Source organism: Salmo salar, chromosome 02 (genome assembly GCF_965601325.2).
Source record: "Salmo salar chromosome 02, fSalSal1, whole genome shotgun sequence".
NCBI lineage: Eukaryota > Metazoa > Chordata > Actinopteri > Salmoniformes > Salmonidae > Salmo > Salmo salar.
The window spans coordinates 23,911,342-23,932,974 of NC_138292.1; the positions used below are offsets into that span (position 1 = coordinate 23,911,342).

At 44.2% G+C, this 21,633-nt stretch overlaps 1 protein-coding gene across 2 annotated transcripts; it reads left to right on the forward strand.

Annotated features, from left to right (window-relative positions):
* The first annotated feature begins 9,599 nt into the window (after positions 1 to 9,599).
* Positions 9,600 to 18,210, forward strand: LOC123728683 (cell adhesion molecule CEACAM6). 2 transcript variants are annotated; one of them, XM_045700643.2, is made up of 11 exons: positions 9,600 to 9,815; positions 10,413 to 10,733; positions 11,325 to 11,600; positions 12,449 to 12,703; positions 12,844 to 12,955; positions 13,172 to 13,200; positions 13,355 to 13,531; positions 13,658 to 13,728; positions 13,890 to 13,925; positions 14,151 to 14,182; positions 14,340 to 18,210. In XM_045700643.2, coding segments are annotated over exons 1-11 (1,356 nt in total). In that variant the 5' UTR covers positions 9,600 to 9,769; the 3' UTR covers positions 14,341 to 18,210. The 2 variants fall into 2 exon arrangements, with proteins under 2 accessions (XP_045556599.2, XP_045556596.2); XM_045700640.2 differs by lacking the exon at positions 14,151 to 14,182.
* The last annotated feature ends 3,423 nt before the right edge of the window (positions 18,211 to 21,633 follow it).

The following is a 21,633-nucleotide window of genomic DNA, read 5'->3' on the forward strand; positions in this document are numbered from 1 at the left end:
GTTGTGTGTTTAGTGGTGTGTTTGATTTATTACTCTGGGGTTTTGGGCACTGTTCTATGTTAATGTATTTCTATGTTTAGTCTAGTTCTTTGTATTTCTATGTTTAGTTAATTGGGGATTGGACTCTCAATTGGAGGCAGGTGTTTTCTAGTTGCCTCTGATTGAGGGTCCTATATATAGGTATGTGTTTGTTTTAGTGTTTTGTGGGAGATTGTGCTTGGTATAGCTTTGTTGCCTTACCGGCCTGTTATTAGTCGTTTTGTTTTGTTGTGTTTGTTTTGGTTCACCTTCTTGTCCGTTTAAATAAAAAGAAGATGAGTGCACATTTTCCCGCTGCGTCTTGGTCCACTTTACCCTACGACAACCGTGACAATCCAGAGACTGACTGTTAGCACTTGGTGGTCTATAGCAGCTTCCCACAATAATGGGCTTTAGGTAAGGTAGGTGAACCTGTAGCCATATTACTTAAACAGTATTTAACATTAGACATTCTCTAAGCTTTACATGAATGTGGTTCTTCATATAGACCGCAAGACCACCCCCGTTGGCATTTTTGTCTTTTCGGTAAATGCTATAACTGTGTATTGCTACCATTGTATCATCAAAGGTAGTCAGAATATCAATGTCATCTGTTACAAGCAAGTTATTGACTTCATGGACCTTGTTTCTCAGGCTGCAAATGTTAATATGGGCTATTTTTAGCACTTTTCTGGGTTGCTTGATTGTTTTTAATGCTTTACCGGGAGATTATCAGAAGTAGACTTGATAGTGCAGGGTGAGCTGCACAAAGTGATCTTCCTACTAGGGCACACCACCTCAGTGCTAACAGTGTAACTCTGGTTCATAGGCTCATGATTACTGCATACAATAGCTAATTAACAAAGGTATTCAGGGCAATTAGGGGCACATAAATTATGTTACTTACATTGTGTCTGCCAACGCCCCTTGGATAATGTACATTTGATGCAGCATCATGACAACTCATTGTCACAATGGTAGGGATTAACTGAGCTGGTCTTGGGTCATTGATAAGTCATTGTTTCAATGCAGCCTTGAAATGCGAGGACAGAGTCCAGGAGCCAAGATGATTTGGATAGACTCCTGTAGAGTATCTTCTGTTTCCAGAAGGTGTCAACGTTATCTATAAAAGTGACTCCAGCAGAGCTACAATAATCTTTTAGCCAGATGTGTAATGTCAGTAGCCTGAGGAATCTATCACACCCATGGCCCAACGATGGTATTGGACCTGAAATGATTTGCCGTTTTTTGGAGTCTTTTAATGCTAAAATCAGTTCTTTAAAATCAATTTTCAGATGTTCAGAGCTAGCCCTCCTGATGTCATTTGACCCCACAGAGTACGACAATGTCAGCTCCCGGCATCTGTCGTAGAACAGTCGGAAGCAGCCTGATGATGTCCTGTATTCGTGCTCCTGGCCATACATGTCTCAAGTTGAGGGAGCGTGCAATTGGGATATTGACTGCAGTAATGTCCACCAGAGTTGTTGCCAGAGAATGTAATGTTAATTTCTCTACAATAAGCTGCTTTAGAGAATTTTGGAGAAGTTGGCAGTACGTCCAACAGGCCTCACAACCGCAGACCACGTGTAACCATGCCAGCCCAAGACCAAACTGTCAGAAACTGTCTCAGGGAAGCTCATCTGTGTCAGGAATCCCGCTTCCTGAGTCTGTTTTCTGCCTGAGCTGACTGTTTTTTTGTTTTGGAGTCTTTTGTCTGAGGTTCCTGAACGCACCCTGTCTGGTTGCCAGGCGACGAAGCTAGGCGGGAGAACTTTTGATTACCCGCACCTGCATCTCATCAACCATCTGCACACCTGGTCCTGATCATCACCTCTTCATAAGCCCTGACCTGACATCCATTCCCTGCCGGATCGTTAGCAACGAATAGTATGTTGTGCCAGCATATCAGCCTCATGTTTCCTGAGTTTGTTTTGTTATTCTGTACTTGTTGCCGGTTACTCACTCCCGTTTACTCTGTCTACAGTCATTCTCCCGGAACATTCAACTCCCTTACCTGGCCGTCGGTGGATTCAGGGACTTCATTGGATCAACCCATTCACTCTCATCAACTCACCTCCGCTGCCGTTCCGTCTCCTGGATTATTCAATTTACACATCAAGACTTCCAATAAATATTCACCTTCATTTTACTCACCTTGTCCCGGTCTGCTTCTGGGTTCTGTCTTAGAAAATCGTGACAGAACGATCCGGACAGAAATGAACCCAGCGGACCTGGACTCCGTTCACCATGCCATTTCCCTTCAGGAGAAGATGTTGGGACAACACAGCATGGCGCTACAGGAGATCGCACTTTCGGTGCGGAACTTTTCTTCTAGTCTGACGAGTATCCAGGCTCAGCTCAGTTTGCCGGCAGATCATCCACCACCTACCTCACCTCTCTCACCTGTCGCTTCTGGAGATGTTCCCTTTCGTGAGCCCAAGGTTCCGACGCCAGATAAGTATGAAGGGGATTTGGGAAGATGCCGTTCGTTTCTTATGCAATGTGGGCTAGTTTTTGATCTGCAGCCCCACTCTTACGCCACAGACAAGGCTAGGATAGCTTTTGTTATTGCACTGCTGCGTGGAAGAGCTCTGGAGTGGGCTTCAGCCATATGGGAACGACAGGACACCTGCATAGTGTCATACCAGGAGTTCACGGCAGAGCTGAGGAAGCTTTTTGACCATCCTGTCCGAGGTAAGGACGCAGCTAAACGTTTGTTCTCTCTTCGCCAAGGAGCTCGCAGTGTGGCAGACTTCGTTATTGAATTCAGGACATTGGCTGTGGAGAGTGAGTGGAATGAGGAAGCACTACAAGCGTTTTTTTACCAGGGGTTGTCGGAGCAACTCAAGGATGAGTTGATCTCCTATCCTGAGCCTTGTGACCTGGACGGTCTGATAGCATTATCTATTCGGGTGGATAACAGAATCCGAGAGAGAAGGAGGGAGAAGCAATGGGGCACTTCCAATCAATCAGCTACTCGGGGACCATTCGGGTCAGGAAGTGGACCGGAACGAGTCGCTCATTATTCACCTCACGGGTTAACCAAGGAGGAGCGCCAACGGAGACGTGAGAACAACGGCTGCCTCTATTGTGGTAACTCGGGACATTACATCTCCGCTGGTTCTCAGCGCCCGTTAAACTGCTCGGCTCGCTAAGTTTGGGAGGTCTTTTAGCTAGTCAGTTTCAACCTCTCAACAGTCCTGTTAGACCCCTTTTTCCTGCTACACTCATGAACAAGGATCAGAGTTTAGCGATTAACGCTTTTATCGACTCAGGTGCCGATGGCAGCTTTATAGATGCCGACTTGGTGGAACAGCTGGGGCTTTCCAAGGAGAAGTTACCGGAAGCCATTGAAGCTACTACTCTAGACGGCAGTAGTCTGGCACGCATCACTATGAGGACTGAACCGGTTAGGATGTTGTTGTCAGGGAATCATGCAGAGGTTATCTCCTTATTCATTCTGCCTTCTCCCCATGTTCCTCTGGTTCTTGGATACCCCTGGCTGAGAGAACACAATCCCACGTTCGATTGGGTGACTGGCAAGGTAACTAGTTGGAGCATTGAATGTCATGCTAACTGCCTTAAGACTGCCTGTTCCCATTCTGTTCCCAGTCAGGTTATTGAGTCGACTCCCCCTGATTTGTCCCTGGTTCCTGAAACATATCACGATTTGGGTGAAGTATTCAGTAAGCAGAAGGCGCTGTCACTTCCTCCCCACCGACCATATGACTGTGCCATTAACCTGTTCCCTGGAGCTACCTATCCCAAGGGACGGTTATACAGTATCTCTCGACCGGAACGTGAAGCTTTGGAGACATACATAAAGGAGTCTCTAGCTGCTGGTCTCATTCGTCCCTCATCATCACCCCTGGGGGCTGGTTTCTTTTTTGTGAGTAAGAAGGATGGCTCTCTTCGACCTTGTATTGATTATCGGGGGTTGAATGATATTACGGTCAAGAATAAGTATCCCCTGCCCTTGATGAGCTCTGCTTTCGACTCCTTACAGGGTGCTACTATGTTCACTAAGCTGGATCTACGCAATGCGTATCATCTGGTCCGGATCAGAGAGGGAGACGAGTGGTTAACTGGCTTCAATACACCGATGGGTCATTTCGAGTATCTGGTGATGCCGTTTGGATTGACCAATGCTCCAGCAGTATTCCAGAGTATGGTGAATGACGTCTTGAGAGATATGATCGGTTTGTTTGTGTTCGTTTACCTGGATGATATTTTGATCTTCTCTAAGGAGCCTTCCAGCCACGTCCAGCATGTCAAGCAGGTTCTGCAGCGATTGTTGGAGAACCGCCTGTTTGTGAAGGCCGAAAAATGTGAATTTCACGCCCACACTACATCCTTCCTCGGGTACATCGTCTCCCGGGGAGAGATTAAGATGGACTAAGAGAAGGTTAGGGCAGGTCTGGATTGGGCCCAGCCCAATACGAGATTGCAGCTCCAGAGGTTTCTGGGGTTTGCAAATTTCTATCGTAGATTTATCCATGACTACAGCCGGGTGGCCGCTCCATTAAGATTTCAAAAAGGTTTTACGGCGAAAGCATAAATTTAGAGTATGTTAGGACAGTACATTTACAAGAGTTGTGTGTAATGTTTTGTCAAGTCAAAGACAGGGTCACCAAAACCATAAAACCAGCTAAAATGATGCACTAACCTTTTACAATCTCCATCAGATGACACTCCTAGGACATTATGTTAGACAATGCATGCATTTTTAGTTCTATCAAGTTCATATTTATATCCAAAAACAGCGTTTTACTATGGCATTGATGTTGAGGAAATCGTTTCCCTCCAATAACCGGCAGTCAAGTCAGCGTCACAAATTAAATAATTAAAATTAGAAAACATTGGTAAAATATTATATTGTCATTTAAAGAATTATAGATTTACATCTTTTGAACGCAATCAACTTGCCAGATTTAAAAATAACCTTACTGGGAAATCACACTTTGCAATAATCTGAGCACTGCGCCCAGAAAAATACGCGTTGCGATACAGACTAGACGTCATGTTGGGGAGATCTAAAATCGAAAATACTATGTAAATAATCCATTACCTTTGATTCTCTTCATCAGATGTCACTTCCAGGTATCACAGGTCCATAACGAATGTAGTTTTGTTCAAAAAAGCTCATCATTTATGTCCAAAAATCTCCGTCTCGTTAGCACATGATGTAAGCCAGCCGGACTTCTCGTCATGAACGAGGGGAAAAAATATATTTCCGTTCGTTCAAACATGTCAAACGTTGTATAGCATAAATCATTAGGGCCTTTTTTAACCAGAACATGAATAATATTCAAGGTGGACGAATGCATACTCTTTTATAACGTATTGGAACGAGGGTACCCAACATCAACTCGCGCGCAAGGTGTCTAATGGGCCATCATCGTTCCATGGCTCTTGTTCGGTCAGATCTCCCTCCAGAAGACTCAAAACACTTTGTAAAGGCTGGTGACATCTAGTGGAAGCAATAGGAAGTGCCAAAATATTCCTAAACCCCTGTGTTTTTCAATGGGATAGGTTTAAAGTCAATACAACACATCAGGTATCCACTTCCTGTCAGAAAATGTCTCAGGGTTTTGCCTGCCAAATGAGTTCTGTTATACTCACAGACACCATTCAAACAGTTTTGGAAACTTTAGAGTGTTTTCTATCCATATATAATAAGTATATGCATATTGTAGTTACTGGGTAGGATTAGTAACCAGATTAAATCGGGTACATTTTTTTTATCCAGACGTGCAAATGCTGCCCCCTAGACCCAACAGGTTAACTGCCCTGACTTCTAGCACCAGGACCTTCAGTTGGAATCCTGAGGCAGACCGGGCGTTTCTGGATTTGAAGAGTCGATTCACCAACGCCCCGATTCCCCCTCAACCTGACGCTGCTCGGCAGTTTGTCGTGGAAGTGGACGCGTCTGATGTGGGGGTTGGCGCCATCCTGTCCCAGCGAAGCTCCACTGACGGTAAACTCCATCCCTGCACCTTCTATTCTCGCCGTCTTTCGTCTGCGGAGAGGAATTACGATGTGGTTAACCGGGAGCTGCTTGCGGTGAAACGGGCCTTGGAGGAGTGGCGTCACTGGTTGGAGGGAGCGGAGCAACCGTTTATTGTCTGGACTGACCACAAGAATCTTGCTTACGTGCAATCGGCTAGACGTCTCAACTCGCATCAGGCCAGGTGGGCTTTGTTTTTTGGACGCTTTAATTTTTCCCTGACGTTCCGACCTGGGTCTAAGAACGGCAAGGCGTTCGCCTTGTCCCGGATGTTCTCCAAGACTGATGAGAGTGGGGCCAAGACTGAGACGATTCTTCCCCAGAACTTCGTCGTGGGAGCAGTCACATTTAGGGTTGAGGAGCAGGTTCTGGCGGCCCTTCGGATGCATCCCGGTCCCGGTAACAGTCCACCCGGTCGGTTGTTTGTGCCTGAATCTGTCCGTTCTGCCGTCCTCCAATGGTCCAGCAAGATGGCTTGTCACCCGGGGGTGGCTCAGACGATGGCATTACTACGCAGACGATTTTGGTGGCCTGCCATGGGAGAAGATACCCGGAGGTTTGTTGCTGCATGCCCAGTATGTGCACAGAATAAGTGCCAATCGGGCCAGCTCTGGACTTCTTCATCACCTACCGATTCCCCGGCGACCATGGTCGCATCTGGCTCTGGACTTTGTTACTGGATTGCCCTCTTCTGATGGGAACACGGTCATTCTGACTATTGTGGACAGATTCAGCAAGTTCGCCCACTTTGTACCTATCTCCAAGCTTCCCTCTGCCTCTGAGACGTCCGAGATCCTGGTTAGGGAGGTTTTCAGGGTCCACGGGTTGCCCAGTGACATTGTTTCCGACCGTGGTCCTCAGTTTACCTCTGCTGTCTGGAAATCTTTCTGTTTGGCCATTGGAGCTACAGTCAGTCTCACATCTGGATTTCACCCCCAATCTAATGGTCAGGCGGAGAGAGCCAACCAGAAGATGGAATCCACGCTGTGCTGCCTTGTCTCTTCCAACCCCGCCTCTTGGGCCTCTCAGTTGCCATGGGTCGAGTATGCCCACAATACTCTCCCTACATCTGCTACTGGGATGTCTCCCTTCCAGTGCCTGTACAGTTACCAACCCCCCTTGTTTCCTTCTCAGGAGAAGGATCTCTCTGTACCCTCGGTCCAGGCCCACATTCGTCGTTGCCACCGGACCTGGCATCGGGCCAGAAAGGCTCTCCTTAAAGTTTCTGACCGTTATCAGCTCCAGGCGAATCGTCGCCGGATTCCAGCTCCCGCTTATGCCATCGGTGATAAGGTATGGTTGGCTACACGGGATCTTCCTCTGTGGACTGAGTCAAGGAAACTGTCACCGAAGTTCATTGGTCCGTTTGTGGTGGAGAAGGTGATCAATCCTGTTGTGGTTCGACTCAAGTTGCCTAAGACGCTCAGAGTCCAGCCCACCTTTCATGTCTCCTGCCTCAAGCCTGTGCACCTCAGTCCTCTGCTACCCCCTCCGCCTCCTCCTCCTCGGATGATCGGAGGTGGTCCTGTCTACACGGTGCGCCGCATTATGGATTCCAGACGTCGGGGTTTCCAGTATCTCGTGGACTGGGAGGGGTATGGTCCTGAGGAGAGGAGTTGGATTCCTCGGCGTCAGATCCTGGATGATACCCTCCTTCGTGACTTCTACCGCCTCCATCCTGGCGCTCCGGGTTGTCCGCCCGGTGGCGTTCGTCGGAGGGGGGGGGTACTGTCAGGAATCCCGCTTCGTGAGTCTGTTTTCTGCCTGAGCTGACTGTTTTTTGTTTTGGAGTCTTTTGTCTGAGGTTCCTGAACGCACCCTGTCTGGTTGCCAGGCAACAAAGCTAGGCGGGAGAACTTTTGATTACCCGCACCTGCATCTCATCAACCATCTGCACACCTGGTCCTGATCATCACCTCTTCATAAGCCCTGACCTGACATCCATTCCCTGCCGGATCGTTAGCAACGAACAGTATGTTGTGCCAGCGTATCAGCCTCATGTTTCCTGAGTTTGTTTTGTTATTCTGTACTTGTTGCCGGTTACTCACTCCCGTTTACTCTGTCTACAGTCATTCTCCCGGAACATTCAACTCCCTTACCTGGCCGTCGGTGGATTCAGTGACTTCATTGGATCAACCCATTCACTCTCATCAACTCACCTCCGCTGCCGTTCCGTCTCCTGGATTATTCAATTTACACATCAAGACTACCAATAAATATTCACCTTCATTTTACTCACCTTGTCCTGGTCTGCTTCTGGGTTCTGTCTTAGAAAATCGTGACAATCTGCATGCTCGTTGTCCTCACCAGGGTTTGACCTGACTGCAGTTTGGCGTTGTAACCGGCTTCAGTGGGCAAATGCTCACCTTAGATGGCCACTGGCACGCTGGAGAAGTGTGCTCTTCACAGATGAATCCCGGTTTCATCTGTTCCGAGTAGATGGCAGACATTGTGAATGGCCTCGTGTGGGCGAGCGGTTTGCTGATGTCAACTTTGTGAACAGAGCGCCCCATGGTGGCAGTGGGGTTATTGTATGGGCAGGCATCAGCTATGGACAACAAACACAATTGCATTTTATTGATTGAAATTTGAATGCATAGAGATACTGTGACGAGATCCTGAGGCCCATTGTCGTGTCATTCCTCCACCGCCATCACCTCATATTTCAGCATGATAATGCACGACCCCATGTTGCAAGGATCTGTACACAATTCCCGGAAGCTGAACATGTCCCAATTCCTCCATGACCTGCATACACACCAGACATGTCACCCACTGTGCATGTTTGAGATGCTCTGGATCGACCTGTATTACAACGTGTTCCAGTTCCCGCCAGTACCCAGCAAATTCACACAGCCATTGAAGAGGAGTGGGAAAACAGGCCACAATAAACAGCCTGATCAACTCTATGCAAAGGAGATGTGTCATGCTGCATGAGGCAAATGGTGGTCACACCAGATACTGACTGGTTTTCTGATCCACGCCCCTAATTTTTGTAAGGTTTCTGTGACCAACAGATGCATGTCTGTATCCCCAATCACGTTAAACCATAGATTACAGCCTAATTTATTTATTTCAATTGACTGATTTCCTTATATGAACTATAACTCAGTAAAATCTTTGTTTGTTGCGTGTTGCATTAATGTTTTTGTTCAGTTTATTTAGAATAAAGGGAAATGTTACCAAAAACGTAACATTGTCTAACAAATGTGAGTAATTGCCTAGTTGAGGGTGTGGCTGTCCAGGTAAAGACTGAATAAAGTTATAAGATCCACAACTTGCTTGTAGTTCAAGTTCATGTTTGGGTTGACGACTAAACTAAAGCTTGTTTACTGGATTCATTAAAAGCTGTAGTTTTGGTCAACATCCTTCTCTCTTTGAGTGTTTGTGTCCTAACTTCATTCCACAGCAAGGCCCAATCCTGAATGGCGAATCACATTAATGAATGACGATGTTAGGAAAAAGTGTGTGTTTATCTGCCATGCAGATCATTATCTAGTTTACCGAATTCCTGTCCTTCATGTACAGTAAACCATAAATATCTGTATCAAAATAACATTACAGGGCCATTACATGAACTGACACAAAGGTCACTGCAATGTGGCTTACAGTAATTGGGGAACTTCCTTGTCACCTGGCTGGCAGCTCTAAAAGATAGTACCTCAGCCTATTCTATAGCATCATACTGTGAGTGTACTAGAAGCACTCTCTAAATCTGGAACAGAACAAAGTATTCCAACAGCAATGAAAACTACAGTAGCCATCTCTCTCACTCTGTTCATACTCACAGGTAAAGCAGATATCTTCTTTGTCTCTTTAAACCTTGTTGTTACCTAGGCCATGCTTTACAGATCTTTGAGTTGTACATTTACATTGTAGTTACAATGTAATTGCACGTAGCATTAACTGCACAAAAACCTACATTCGTTGCTAATTTCATACAGCTACAGTTTCCTTTGATTGAATTGAAATTATTGTACTATAGATTACTGTGTACAGTAGAGTACAGTAATTACACTCTGATTACCAAAGTAAGGGAGAAAACTCTCTGTCAGTGATCATGCCTTATTCAGTTGATATATTCATGTATTTGTCAGACACCACGTGAAATTAGTAAAATGTTGATTCCACGTCTTATTCTCCTGTGTTTAAACTACAAATGTTGGCTACACCCCTTTTTGTGGAAGACAGTCTGTCTGTGTTGTGTGTACGTATAGCTAGCTATGTCTGACTATTAGTGCTGTGTGATTGTTACTGGGCCTATTGTTCTCTGAGTCAGTCATTTAGAACGGTTCTGAATGATGGAACGTTTTAGTGTACAGTGTGTACCACCATGTACAGCATGTTGTCTGAGGCCATGCTCTCTGCCGCCCTGTATTCCCTTCAGGTCTCTGTGCCGGTCAGGGTCTGTTTCCACAAGGTCCTGTGAATGGAGCAGAAGGAGGGACAGTGATGTTCATCACAAATCTAAGCCCACCAGCCCAGCCGTTCATAAGAATATCCTGGAGTGTTGGTGGAGCCAATATTATAATCTCATCCAGTGATGACTCTATAGGGCCTGGATACGGAGACAGGATCACTCTGAACAAAACTACTGGATCTCTGGAGCTCAGGAATCTGACCCTGGCTGACAGTGGAGAATACAGAGTGGCTATAACAACAGCTACAGCAGAAACAATCAATGGATCAACTGAACTGGTTGTGTATGGTAAGTCCAAGTGCCATGACAAAGACAGTTAAAGCTCAAATCCTTAAATGAAAAAATAACAAAGTGGTCGTCCCGCTTCAGTTTTGGTTAAAGCTGAGATATGGGTCTGGTGAAATGAAACAATTCTGAAAATCATAGACAAAGCTATGGATATCAACATTATAGTTTTAACCATCTTTTGAGGCTATACAGTGTTTGTTTACATTTATATTATTTACAAACATTGGAGTAAAACAAGCTTATATTTTGGGTTATGATGGGATATGGCTGTTGAACTAAGGTTATGAGGCACATACGTCAATTCAACGTCTATTCCACGTCAATTCAACGTAATTTCAGGTGGAAACAACAATTCAACCAGTGTGTGCCCAGTGGGAACTTACATTCAATAATCAATGGGTATATGTCATCAATTTTGAAGTCAATTAATGTATTTGGCAATACGGATTAAGAGTTTAGTTACAATGAGGAAACTTTGAAATAGATATCACTTGACCTTATCATCATCAAAACCATAAAAATCATCATCATCATTATCATTGTGGTATCTTTGATATTCATAAGTGTTGGCTATGACTTCATGTTTTACAGAGAATATATCTGATGCCAATATCACAGGACCATCAAACCATCTGTTTGCAAATGTGAGCTCCGCCAACTTAACCTGTGAGGCTGCTGGTAACATCACTGCTATACAATGGATGAAGGAAGGTCAGCCTCTATCCGCTGGTGGCAATATATTCTTCTCAGAGGAAAACAGGAAATTATCCATCAGTCCTGTGAAGAGACACGACAGCGGAGAATATGTGTGTAAACTCACCAACCCTGCCAGCTCTGCTACTGCCTCCTATAGAATGATAGTGAACTGTGAGTAACGGTCTATAACTAATCTAATAATCTATGGGTCGGTTTCTCAGACACAAATTAAGCCTAGTCCTGAACTAACAAGCACGCTTCCAAGTATTTTAAATCCAGAACTAGATTTAAAGCTGCAATATGTTACTTCTTGGGCGACTCGACCAAATTCACATAGAAGTGTGAGTTATAGATCTATCATTCATTGAAAGCAAGTCTAAGAAGCAATAGATATGTTCTATGTGCGCTATTTCTATGTTTCCCAATCTTCAATTTCATTTTTGAAAATACAATATTTTGGGTTATGGAAAAGATAAAAGTGGTTTGGATGGTTCAATGATTGTCTTCACAATACTTGCTTGTTTTGTCACATAAACTGAAATTAAGTAAACTATTTGAATTTTAGCAACCAGGAAATGGTGGACCAATTTCTGCATAGTGCACCTTTAGTCTGTGTCTGGGAAAACTGCCCTATGAGATATTACACTCATAATGCCCAGTTCTTAGAGCCCACTTTTTTTCTGTTCAGGTCATGTGGTCAGGAAAAATTCTTGGCCCTCATGCAGCTGCAGGATCTTAATTTGATTACCCTGTTGCATGATAACTTTCCTGCATCTCCTGCACTTTCCTGTATTGAGGTTTTAAAAGGCTTCTGAAGTTAGTAATTTCCATTTAGAAATTTCAGACTTGATTTTCCTTACAAAAAATGTAGCCACCCCTACAAAGATGTCCATTAATTATAAAATATATATAATTCATAATATTTCTGCTGTAGCATACTGGCTCAAATTAAGATCCTACATCTGTGCATGTTGTGTTTACTACTACAGTCTGAGGGTCTTCTGTTCATGGGCTTACAGATGGACCAGATTCCAATACCATCCTGGGCCAACACATCGCTGAGGTGGAGTCATTCACCCTCATTTACTGCTCCGTTCAGTCTGTACCGCCTGCTACATTCACCTGGCGGTTCAATGGGCAACAGACAGGTGTACATGAAGCTGGATACATCATAAAGAGCGTCAGCTACAACAACAGCGGGGACTACAGATGTGATGCTAAGAATGATCTCACTGGAACAGTTGTCTCTATGGGCCATAGTCTGTCAGTTAAAGGTACTGGTCTCTGATACATTCACCATTAGACGTAGACCATCAAAGCTAACTAATGCCCAAAACGATCAACATCACATCAGCATTATTTCTATAGGTTGTGTTTTGTTTATTGAATGAGTTCCTGTGTTGGAGCATTGCAGATAAAACCCCTCCACCCCTAAGCCCAGAGGGAGCAGCAGGTATAGCAGTCGCTGTGATGTTGGTAGTCGTTGCTGTAGCTCTTGGTCTCTATTTCAGCATAACTCATCATCGGTGAGTCTATGAAACTAATGTGGTTTGTTATGCCAATAAGTCATTTTTCTTCTGGTGTAACAAAAACTGGAAACCATTGATTTCAATAGAAAACATTTAGTCTATCAATTGTGGGAAAATAACAATACATTTCAAAAAGACAATTGAGGTTTTGTGTATAAATATTTTGCAGACCATTTTGGAAGTAAATGTAAATGTTTTCTGTATGTTGTTTAGGAACAAGAAAGGGACCAACGAAGAGAAAGGTAAGAGAAAAACATGATAATTTTAGTCTAGTACACTTTTTTCAATTACTGTATGGTAATATCATTCATACAAGTATTGAGATGAGAGTGGAGAGCCTTTCTGTGCTGCAGCTGATGACCACAGTTGTCCTTTATCATCTTTGATGTCCATCAGATACAGACGCACTGAGCAGATCGTCCCAGACAGAGGATATGTCCATGTCCAGCCCTGACAAAGGACGTGAGGGGCACAAACTGACCACCCAAATCCAGGACAGAACCCATGATCGCAAGCAACCACAACCAGGCACCAGCCATACTATAGCCACCAGCCATGCACCAGGAACCAAAGGTCAGAGAGAGGTTTGCGTATATAGTGTAGCAAATATTTGCGAGCTGACAACAATCTGTCTCGTTATCAACTTCATCAGCTGCTATTTTGTTTTTCTCTCTCTCCACCCACCACATGCCCACACAGCTTCTGCAGGCGAACACGAGTATGAGTGCATAGGAAATAAGAAAACTGGAGCTCCAACACTACCTTTAAGAGTGAGTTTCCACCACAAAGTTAAATGAAACACTTATGATATTGTAATCCTATGGTTCCCACCATGTCCTGTATGAGTTAGTTACAGCGATAGCAGCATTGTGACAGACTGTGGGTCTGTTAGTATACTGTAGTGACTGAGTCCTTTACTGTTCTCTCTCAGGGAAAACTTCCTACCAGACAAACCAACACTGACACTGTAAGTAGTACAAGGTACCTCTGGCACCTTGCTGGCACCTTGCTGGCACCTTACTGCATTGAAGCATTTTGTTATAGCTGTAATGAAAAGGAGAACTCACCGATACACAATCTTTGATGTACCACATCATCCCTGAATAACCTACCTACAGTAGTTAGGTATAGACGATTTATACAAATGTACTCAGTGTGTCTCGTTCTGTCTTTACTAACCCGGGAAATCCAGGGCTCCAACATAGACAATACAATTATAAATTGGTAAGTGAACTGTTTATTGGATCCTTGTTATGATATTACCATTGATTATACTTGTTTTATAGCTTTATAGTTGCCTCGGTCTCAATCTCTCTCTCTCTCTCTCTCTCTCTCTCTCTCTCTCTCTCTCTCTCTCTCTCTCTCTCTCTCCCTGACTCAGAGAGCAGCTGATCTCAACTACATATCTTCAGTTGGCTCTGGACTTCACCCATCAAGTTTTACACCTTAATCAAGTAAACATGGACACAACAAACCACTGGATGACCAGCCAAGAAGACTAGACACTACTGTACTCCACCTCTGATGAGACACTGGTCTTTGTCTAATTGCTCAATGTAATATAGACCAGGTAACAGTACACTGAGACACAAGGACAAATTGTATCCCCTTAAATTACACACACCAGTTGAAGTCCTACTCATTTGAATCGACTTCCTCTGGTCAAACTGCTATCCCTCAGACCATAATGACCTGTGTTACATTAAATGCCATCAGGGGAGGTTTCATAGAAACTTCCTACACTGAACCACATTACACATGTAGCAGATGCAACAGCTTTTTTTTTTCCACTGAAAGGAGGAAGTCTGAGTGATCCTGCTATGCTTGCTGACTCCTAATCCAGTACCTATGTGGTTCTGGCCAAAACTAGTGCACTATATAGGATGCAGAAGATTAACTAAAATTCCAATAAAATAATGGAATTAGATGTTTTATTCATCTCATGAACTGAACCCTGCTCCATGTATGGATTTTGTTAATGACTCTGGAATTGGGTGTAATACGTATAAACTTGACCATCACACTTTATTTAGAATAATATTATACACAATTCATGCACTGTGAGTGTTAAATGAGTGGAGTTGGAGTGGATGAAAATATCACAAACGAGTACATCAACAACTTTGTATTTATCATAGGTCTCTGATCACTATAGGGTCTTGTAAATAGTTCTTATTTTGTCTCACAGGATTAATTGAACAATAAAGAAATGAATCCCAATGTGAAATGTCTTGTGTGTAAATTAGACAAACGAAACAGGAACATAGCGTCTCTGTGTTGCTTTTCATTCATATAGCTAGTTTTTTGAGTAGGAAGAGAGATGAAGGCAGCAAAAGTTCTCTTTGATATCGGCAGCACTGATCGGTAACGCTTAAATCTTTTGTCACATCAACATATTTTGTAGTATATTTAACCCATCTACATCTGTAATATGTTGAAGTACAATTGCTTAACTAATACTGGTATAATTTTACACTAAACTACATTTTACATTTCAACCTATAAGGCACTACGTGCCAAAACATTGCTTATGTTAACCCATTAAATGTTGGGAGAATATAGTGTCGACTTTCTTTCTATAATTTTACACTAATACATACCTTCAGACCACCGCTCACTAATACCGTTACTTAAAATGAGTCAAATACGGGGTCTCTTCACCAGTAATTAAGCTGCTGTTTGGTCAAACAATCTGTAGGGATGCAAAGATAATGTAATTATTCCTAGTTTATGTTTCTCTCTGTCTCTCTGATTATCTCTGTTTCTCTATCTCTCACTCTCTCCCCCTTCTCTGCATCTCCAGTAGTTTTGACAGCCCAGGTCAGTGTTGACCAACAGATGATGGCGTTCCTGGCTAATGATGTCACACTACTTAGTCAGTTGCTCCAGGACAATCTCACTCAGGTTATGTGGCGGTAAGAGCAATCAGATAGAAAAGAGGTTGGCATAGCTCACCATAGCCCTACCTTTGGGAAACACATGATGATTTGCGCCTAAAAGGGAGAGTGGAGTTCTCTGGTGCTTCCACAGAGGATCCCTCCTTCACTATAAAATATGTGGAGATGACTGATGCTGTGAACTACACCTGTATCCTGACAGCCTTCCCTGCCAGTTCATTTGAGGGAACCACCACCCTCACTGTACTTGGTGAGTCCGTAACTGCAGGACCAGGATTGGAGCTAGGTCAGGGGGTGCATGCTGGGCAGGGGCATCCTGGACACGGACACCCCGAACGGGACCCAGGGCGGTGGCTGGGTCAGGTGAATCTGTACTATCAGTAGCTGGTGACAGTGGTATGGCTTGGTCCCCTGATGGGCCCAGGTCAAGGCTGGACCGGTCATTGGAGGTAGCAACAGGTGGGTTCGGTGCTGCTGGAGGGTCCCCTAGTGTGGCTCGCCGGGTAACTTTGGCTGGTGATGATCTGGTGGCGGATAGGAATAGGGTCCAGTCAGCAACTTAGGCTCACTACCGTGTGGCAATGCTGCTGGAATCGCATAGGCCACCTGAGCCGGGGGAGAGGGTTCCCCCATACACCACAGTAATGGAGGTGAGATCGGGTATGACATCTGGGGTGGGCTCAGTCTCCGTAGCGGGCAACTCCTGAGGACCAGCAGGGGCCGAGGACTTGACTTGTCCCCGCCCGTCTCAGTCGCAGCCGTGCCCGACAACGGTCCCGGGTCTGGACAGGCAATGACCAGTGGTGTAAAGTATTTAAGTAGGCTATACTCAGCCTTGTTTCAGGATGGTAAGTTGGTGAAGATATCCCTCTAGTGGTGTGGGGGCTGTGCTTTGGCAAAGTGGGTGGGGTTATATCCTGCCTGTTTGGCCCTGTCCGGGGGTATCGTCGGATGGGGCCACAGTGTCTGCCGACCTACCCCTGTCTCAGCCTCCAGTATTTATGCTGCAGTAGTTTATGTGTCGGGGGGCTAGGGTCAGTCTGTTATATCTGGAGTATTTCTCCTGTCTTATCCGATGTCCTGTGTGAATTTAAGTATGCTCTCTCTAATTCTCTCTTTCTTTCTTTCTTTCGTTCTTTCTCTCTCTCGGAGGACCTGAGCCCTAGGACCATGCCTCAGGACTACCTGGCCTGATGACTCCTTGCTGTCCCCAGTCCACCTGGCCGTGCTGCTGCTCCAGTTTCAACTGTTCAACTCCAGTTTCAACTGTTTGACCTGTTCACCAGACGTGCTACCTGTCCCAGACCTGCTGTTTTCAACTCTCTAGAGACAGCAGGAGCGGTAGAGATACTCTCAATGATCGCTATGAAAAGCCAACTGACATTTACTCCTGAGGTGCTGACCTGTTGCACCCTCAACAACCACTGTGATTATTATTATTTGACCATGCTGGTCATCTTTGAACATTTGAACATCTTGGCCATGTTCTGTTATAATCTCCACCTGGCACAGCCAGAAGAGGACTGGCCACCCCTCATAGCCTGGTTCCTCTCTAGGTTTCTTCCTAGGTTCTGGCCTTTCTAGGAAGTTTTTCCTAGCCCCTGTGCTTCTACACCTGCATTGCTTGCTGTTTGGGGTTTTAGGCTGGGTTTCTGTACAGCACTTTGAAATATCAGCTGATGTAAGAAGGGCTTTATAAATACATTTCATTTGATTTGATTCTTTATACATGCCTCTTGTGCTGAGAAACATTGACTAAAGATTCCAGGTTGTTAATCGATTATGTGTTTATTACTTGTTACCTTAAAGAGTGGGCTGTTTAAATGATGCCTCGTTACCTCGGAGAGTGGACTGGTTAAAAATGACTTGTTACCTCAGAGAGTGGGCTGGTTTAAATGATGACTTCAAAACTAGTATGTGAGTTCAAATTTTGGTGAAATGCCTTCCTCTCTTGCCTCATCACTTCATGACTGCTACTGATTCCACAATGTCCTGTTGCCACAAAGCGAATGTTTCAGTTGATTAATCAGTAATTGATGGCTCTCTGTTTATCATATATGCATAGTCACTTTAACCATATCTACATGTACATACTACCTCAATCAGCCCGACTAACCGGTGCCTGTATATAGCCTTGCTGCTGTTATAGCCTCGCTACTGTATATAGCCTCACTACTGTTATTTTTCACTGTCTTTTTACTGTTGTTTTTATTTCCTTACTTACCTATTGTTCACCTAAAACCTTTTTTTTTTTAGAAATTGCACTGTTGGTTAAAGCTTGTAAGCATTTCACTGTAAGGTCTACACCTGCTGTATTCAGCACACATGACAAATAAACTTTGATTTGTTTGATTATATTGAATCTTTTGTGTTAGAGCTGAACTGGAACAAAAGCCTGCACACTACCCTGTAGTCAATGCCTGTGGTGATATCCCTGTGGATAACAGTGTCAAAGTCAAGTTCCCTGGCCTCTTAGCACAGCTGCGGTAGTCAGTGACTAAACTGACTGGAAGTTAACGTCACTGTAATCTCGTGCCCACTGCGCAATAGCCTGGGGACAAGGTCAGCATCACTGTGAAGACGAATAAGGTGTGTCTGATCTTTTTATTTAACCTTTATTTAACTAGGCAAGTCAGTTAAGAACAAAATCTTATTAACAATGACGGTCTACACCGGCCAAACCCGGACGACACTGGGTCAATTGTGTGCCACCCAATGGGACTCCCAATCACAGCCGATTGTGATACAGCCTGGATTCAAACCAAGGTGTCTGTAGTGACACCTCAAGCACTGAGATGCAGTGCCTTACACCACTGCACCACTTGGGAGCCCAAGTTGATGTGATCTGATCTGGTGTTTCTGCAGGTATGACCATCTCACCTGACTGCACCATGGACTAAAACTAAAGTGGTTGCTATGCCACTCTAGTCTTTATGGAGCACATAAATATGACTCCAAAGAGTAAAGGTTGACATGTAAAGCAACAGGAGGAATGGACATGGGGCTAGGTCCTATCACGATACATGTTGCAATTTAACAGCACATTGTAAAAGGGCTGCAATGCTGCATTATTCCTGGCAGTGACTGTTGTTTACACAACATTTGCCTTTTATGGGCTTTGAATCCATATTCCTCTCTCTCTCTCTCTCTCTCTCTCTCTCTCTCTCTCTCTCTCTCTCTCTCTCTCTCTCTCTCTCTCTCTCTCTCTCTCTCTCTCTCTCTCTCTCTCTCTCCTTTAGGATAGCATGAATACTACATGAGTTATTGATAGAACGAGAGACCTTAGAATTTTCTTAGCATTTGTTGCTAATCATTTCTTAACTACACGTTCAGTAACTGCAGTCTATGGGTCTGAAATAAAGGTAACGTGTATATTTGGTCAAGAATGTTGCTTTTGTCTCTTCTCAAGAAAAGCCACAAATAGTTTCGCAAACGGTTACACACTGCTGAAACACATGATGAAATTTGGCCTTCTGAAAGCAGATCTGAAGCAAAAAAATGACAGTGCAATATCCTCAGGGGAGATCAGCATCACATGCAGTATATATCTAGATTATTCACTGTCTATCATGGAAATTCTACTTCACCAACTGTTTTACAAATTCCATACTGTTATACAGTTTGATTCACAGTCTCCTTGTGTGATGTCACAGGTAGAGCACTGTACAGTATGACAATATTGCTTATTCTTTCTGTGCCACTGTATTATTGGTTTTAAGTATGGCATGAAAGTTTGTTGTTTTGCACTTTACTTGTGAAATAATCTCCAAAGCTCTCATTAGATGAAGTGGTGCCTCTAGGGCAGTGGTTCCCCAACCTTTTATAGTCCCGTACCCCTTCAAACATTCAACCTCCAGCTGCGTACCCCCTCTAGCACCAGGGTCAGCGCACTCTCAAATGTTGTTTTTTGCCATCATCGTAAGCCTGCCACACACACACACACTATATGATACATTTATTAAACATAAGAATGAGTGTGAGTTTTTGTCACAACCCAGCTTGTGGGAAGTGACAAAGAGCTATTATAGGACCAGGGCACAAATAATAATATAATAATAATCAATAATTTTGCTCTTCATTTAACCGTCTTACACATAAAACCTTATTTGTTCATCGACAATTGTGAATAACTCACAACAGGTTAATGAGAAGGGTGTGCTTGAAAGGATGCACATAACTCTGCAATGCTGGGTTGTATTGAAGAGAGTCTCAGTGTTAAATCATTTTCCACACACAGTCTGTGCCTGTATTTAGTTTCATGCTAGTGAGGGCCGAGAATTCACTCTCACATAGGTACGTGATTGCAAAGGGCATCAGTGACTTAACAGCGCAATTTGCCAAGGCAGGATACTCTGAGCGCTGCCCAATCCAGAAATCTGGCAGTGGCTTCTGATTAAATTACATTTTCACAGAACCGCTTGTTTCGATGAGGCTCTCTTGTTCAGATATCGGTAAGTGGACTGGAGGCAGGGCATGAAAGGGATTACGAATCCACTTGTTTGTGTCATACATTTTGGGAACGTACCTGCGTAATTGCGTACCCAACTCACTCAGGTGCATGGCTATATAACATTTGACATTGTCCGTAAGCTTGAGTTCATTTGCACACAAAAATCATACTCTCCCTGATCTGTTTCACCTGTCTTTGTTCTTGTCTCCACCCCCTCCAGGTGTTGCACATCTTCCCCATTATACCCTGTGCATTTATACCTGTGTTCTCTGTTTGTCTGTTGCCAGTTAGTTTTGTTCGTAGAAACTACCAGCGTTTTGTTCCCCTGCTCCTGCCTGTGTCTTGCCCTTGTTTTCTTGTTTTCCCGGTTGACTGTTCTGCCTGCCCTGACCCTGAGCATGCCTGTTGTCCTGTACAGTTCCCCTACTACTCCGGATTACTAACCTCTGCCTGACTTGACCCTGAGCCTGTCTGCCGTCCTGTACCTTTACGCCATCTCTGGATTATTGACCCCTGCCTGCCTTGACCTGTTGTTTGCCTGCCCCTGTTGTAGGAATACACTTCTGTTTCTTCAACCCTGTCTGCATCTGGGTCGTACCTTAAAACGTGATACAATGATGGAAAGACCCGTGTGTTGTCCTTGTTAATGCAGACAGAGAAGAGCTCCAACTTCTTAATCATAGCCTCAATTTTGTCCCACACATTGAATATAGTTGTCCCTGAGAGTCCCTGTAATCCTATATTCAGATCATTCAGGCGAGAAAATATATCACCCAGATAGGCCAGTCGTGGAAGAAACTCGTCATCATGCAAGTGGTCAGACAAGGGAAAATTATGGTAAATAAAGAAAACTTTAAGCTCGTCTCTCAATAAAAAAAAGTGTCAATACTTTGCCCCTTGATAACCAGCGCACTTCTGTATGTTGCAAAAGCATTACATGGTCGCTGCCCATATCACTGCAGAGTGCAGAAAATACACAAGAGTTCAGGGGCCTTGCTTTAACAAAGTTAACCATTTTCACATTTCAGTGTCGAAAACATCTTTCAAGCTGTCAGGCATTCCCTTGGCAGCAAGAGCCTCTCGGTGGATGCTGCAGTGTATCCAAGTAGCGTCGGGAGCAACTGCTTGCATGCATGTTACCACTCCACTATGTCTCCCTGTCACGGCTTTTGCGGCATCAGTACAGATACCAACACATCTTGACCACCAAAGTACATTTGATGTCACAAAGCTGTCCAGTACTTTAAAAATATAATCTCCTGTTGTCCTGGTTTCCAGTGGTTTGCACAAGAGGATGCCTTCCTTAATTGACCCACCATAAATGTAAT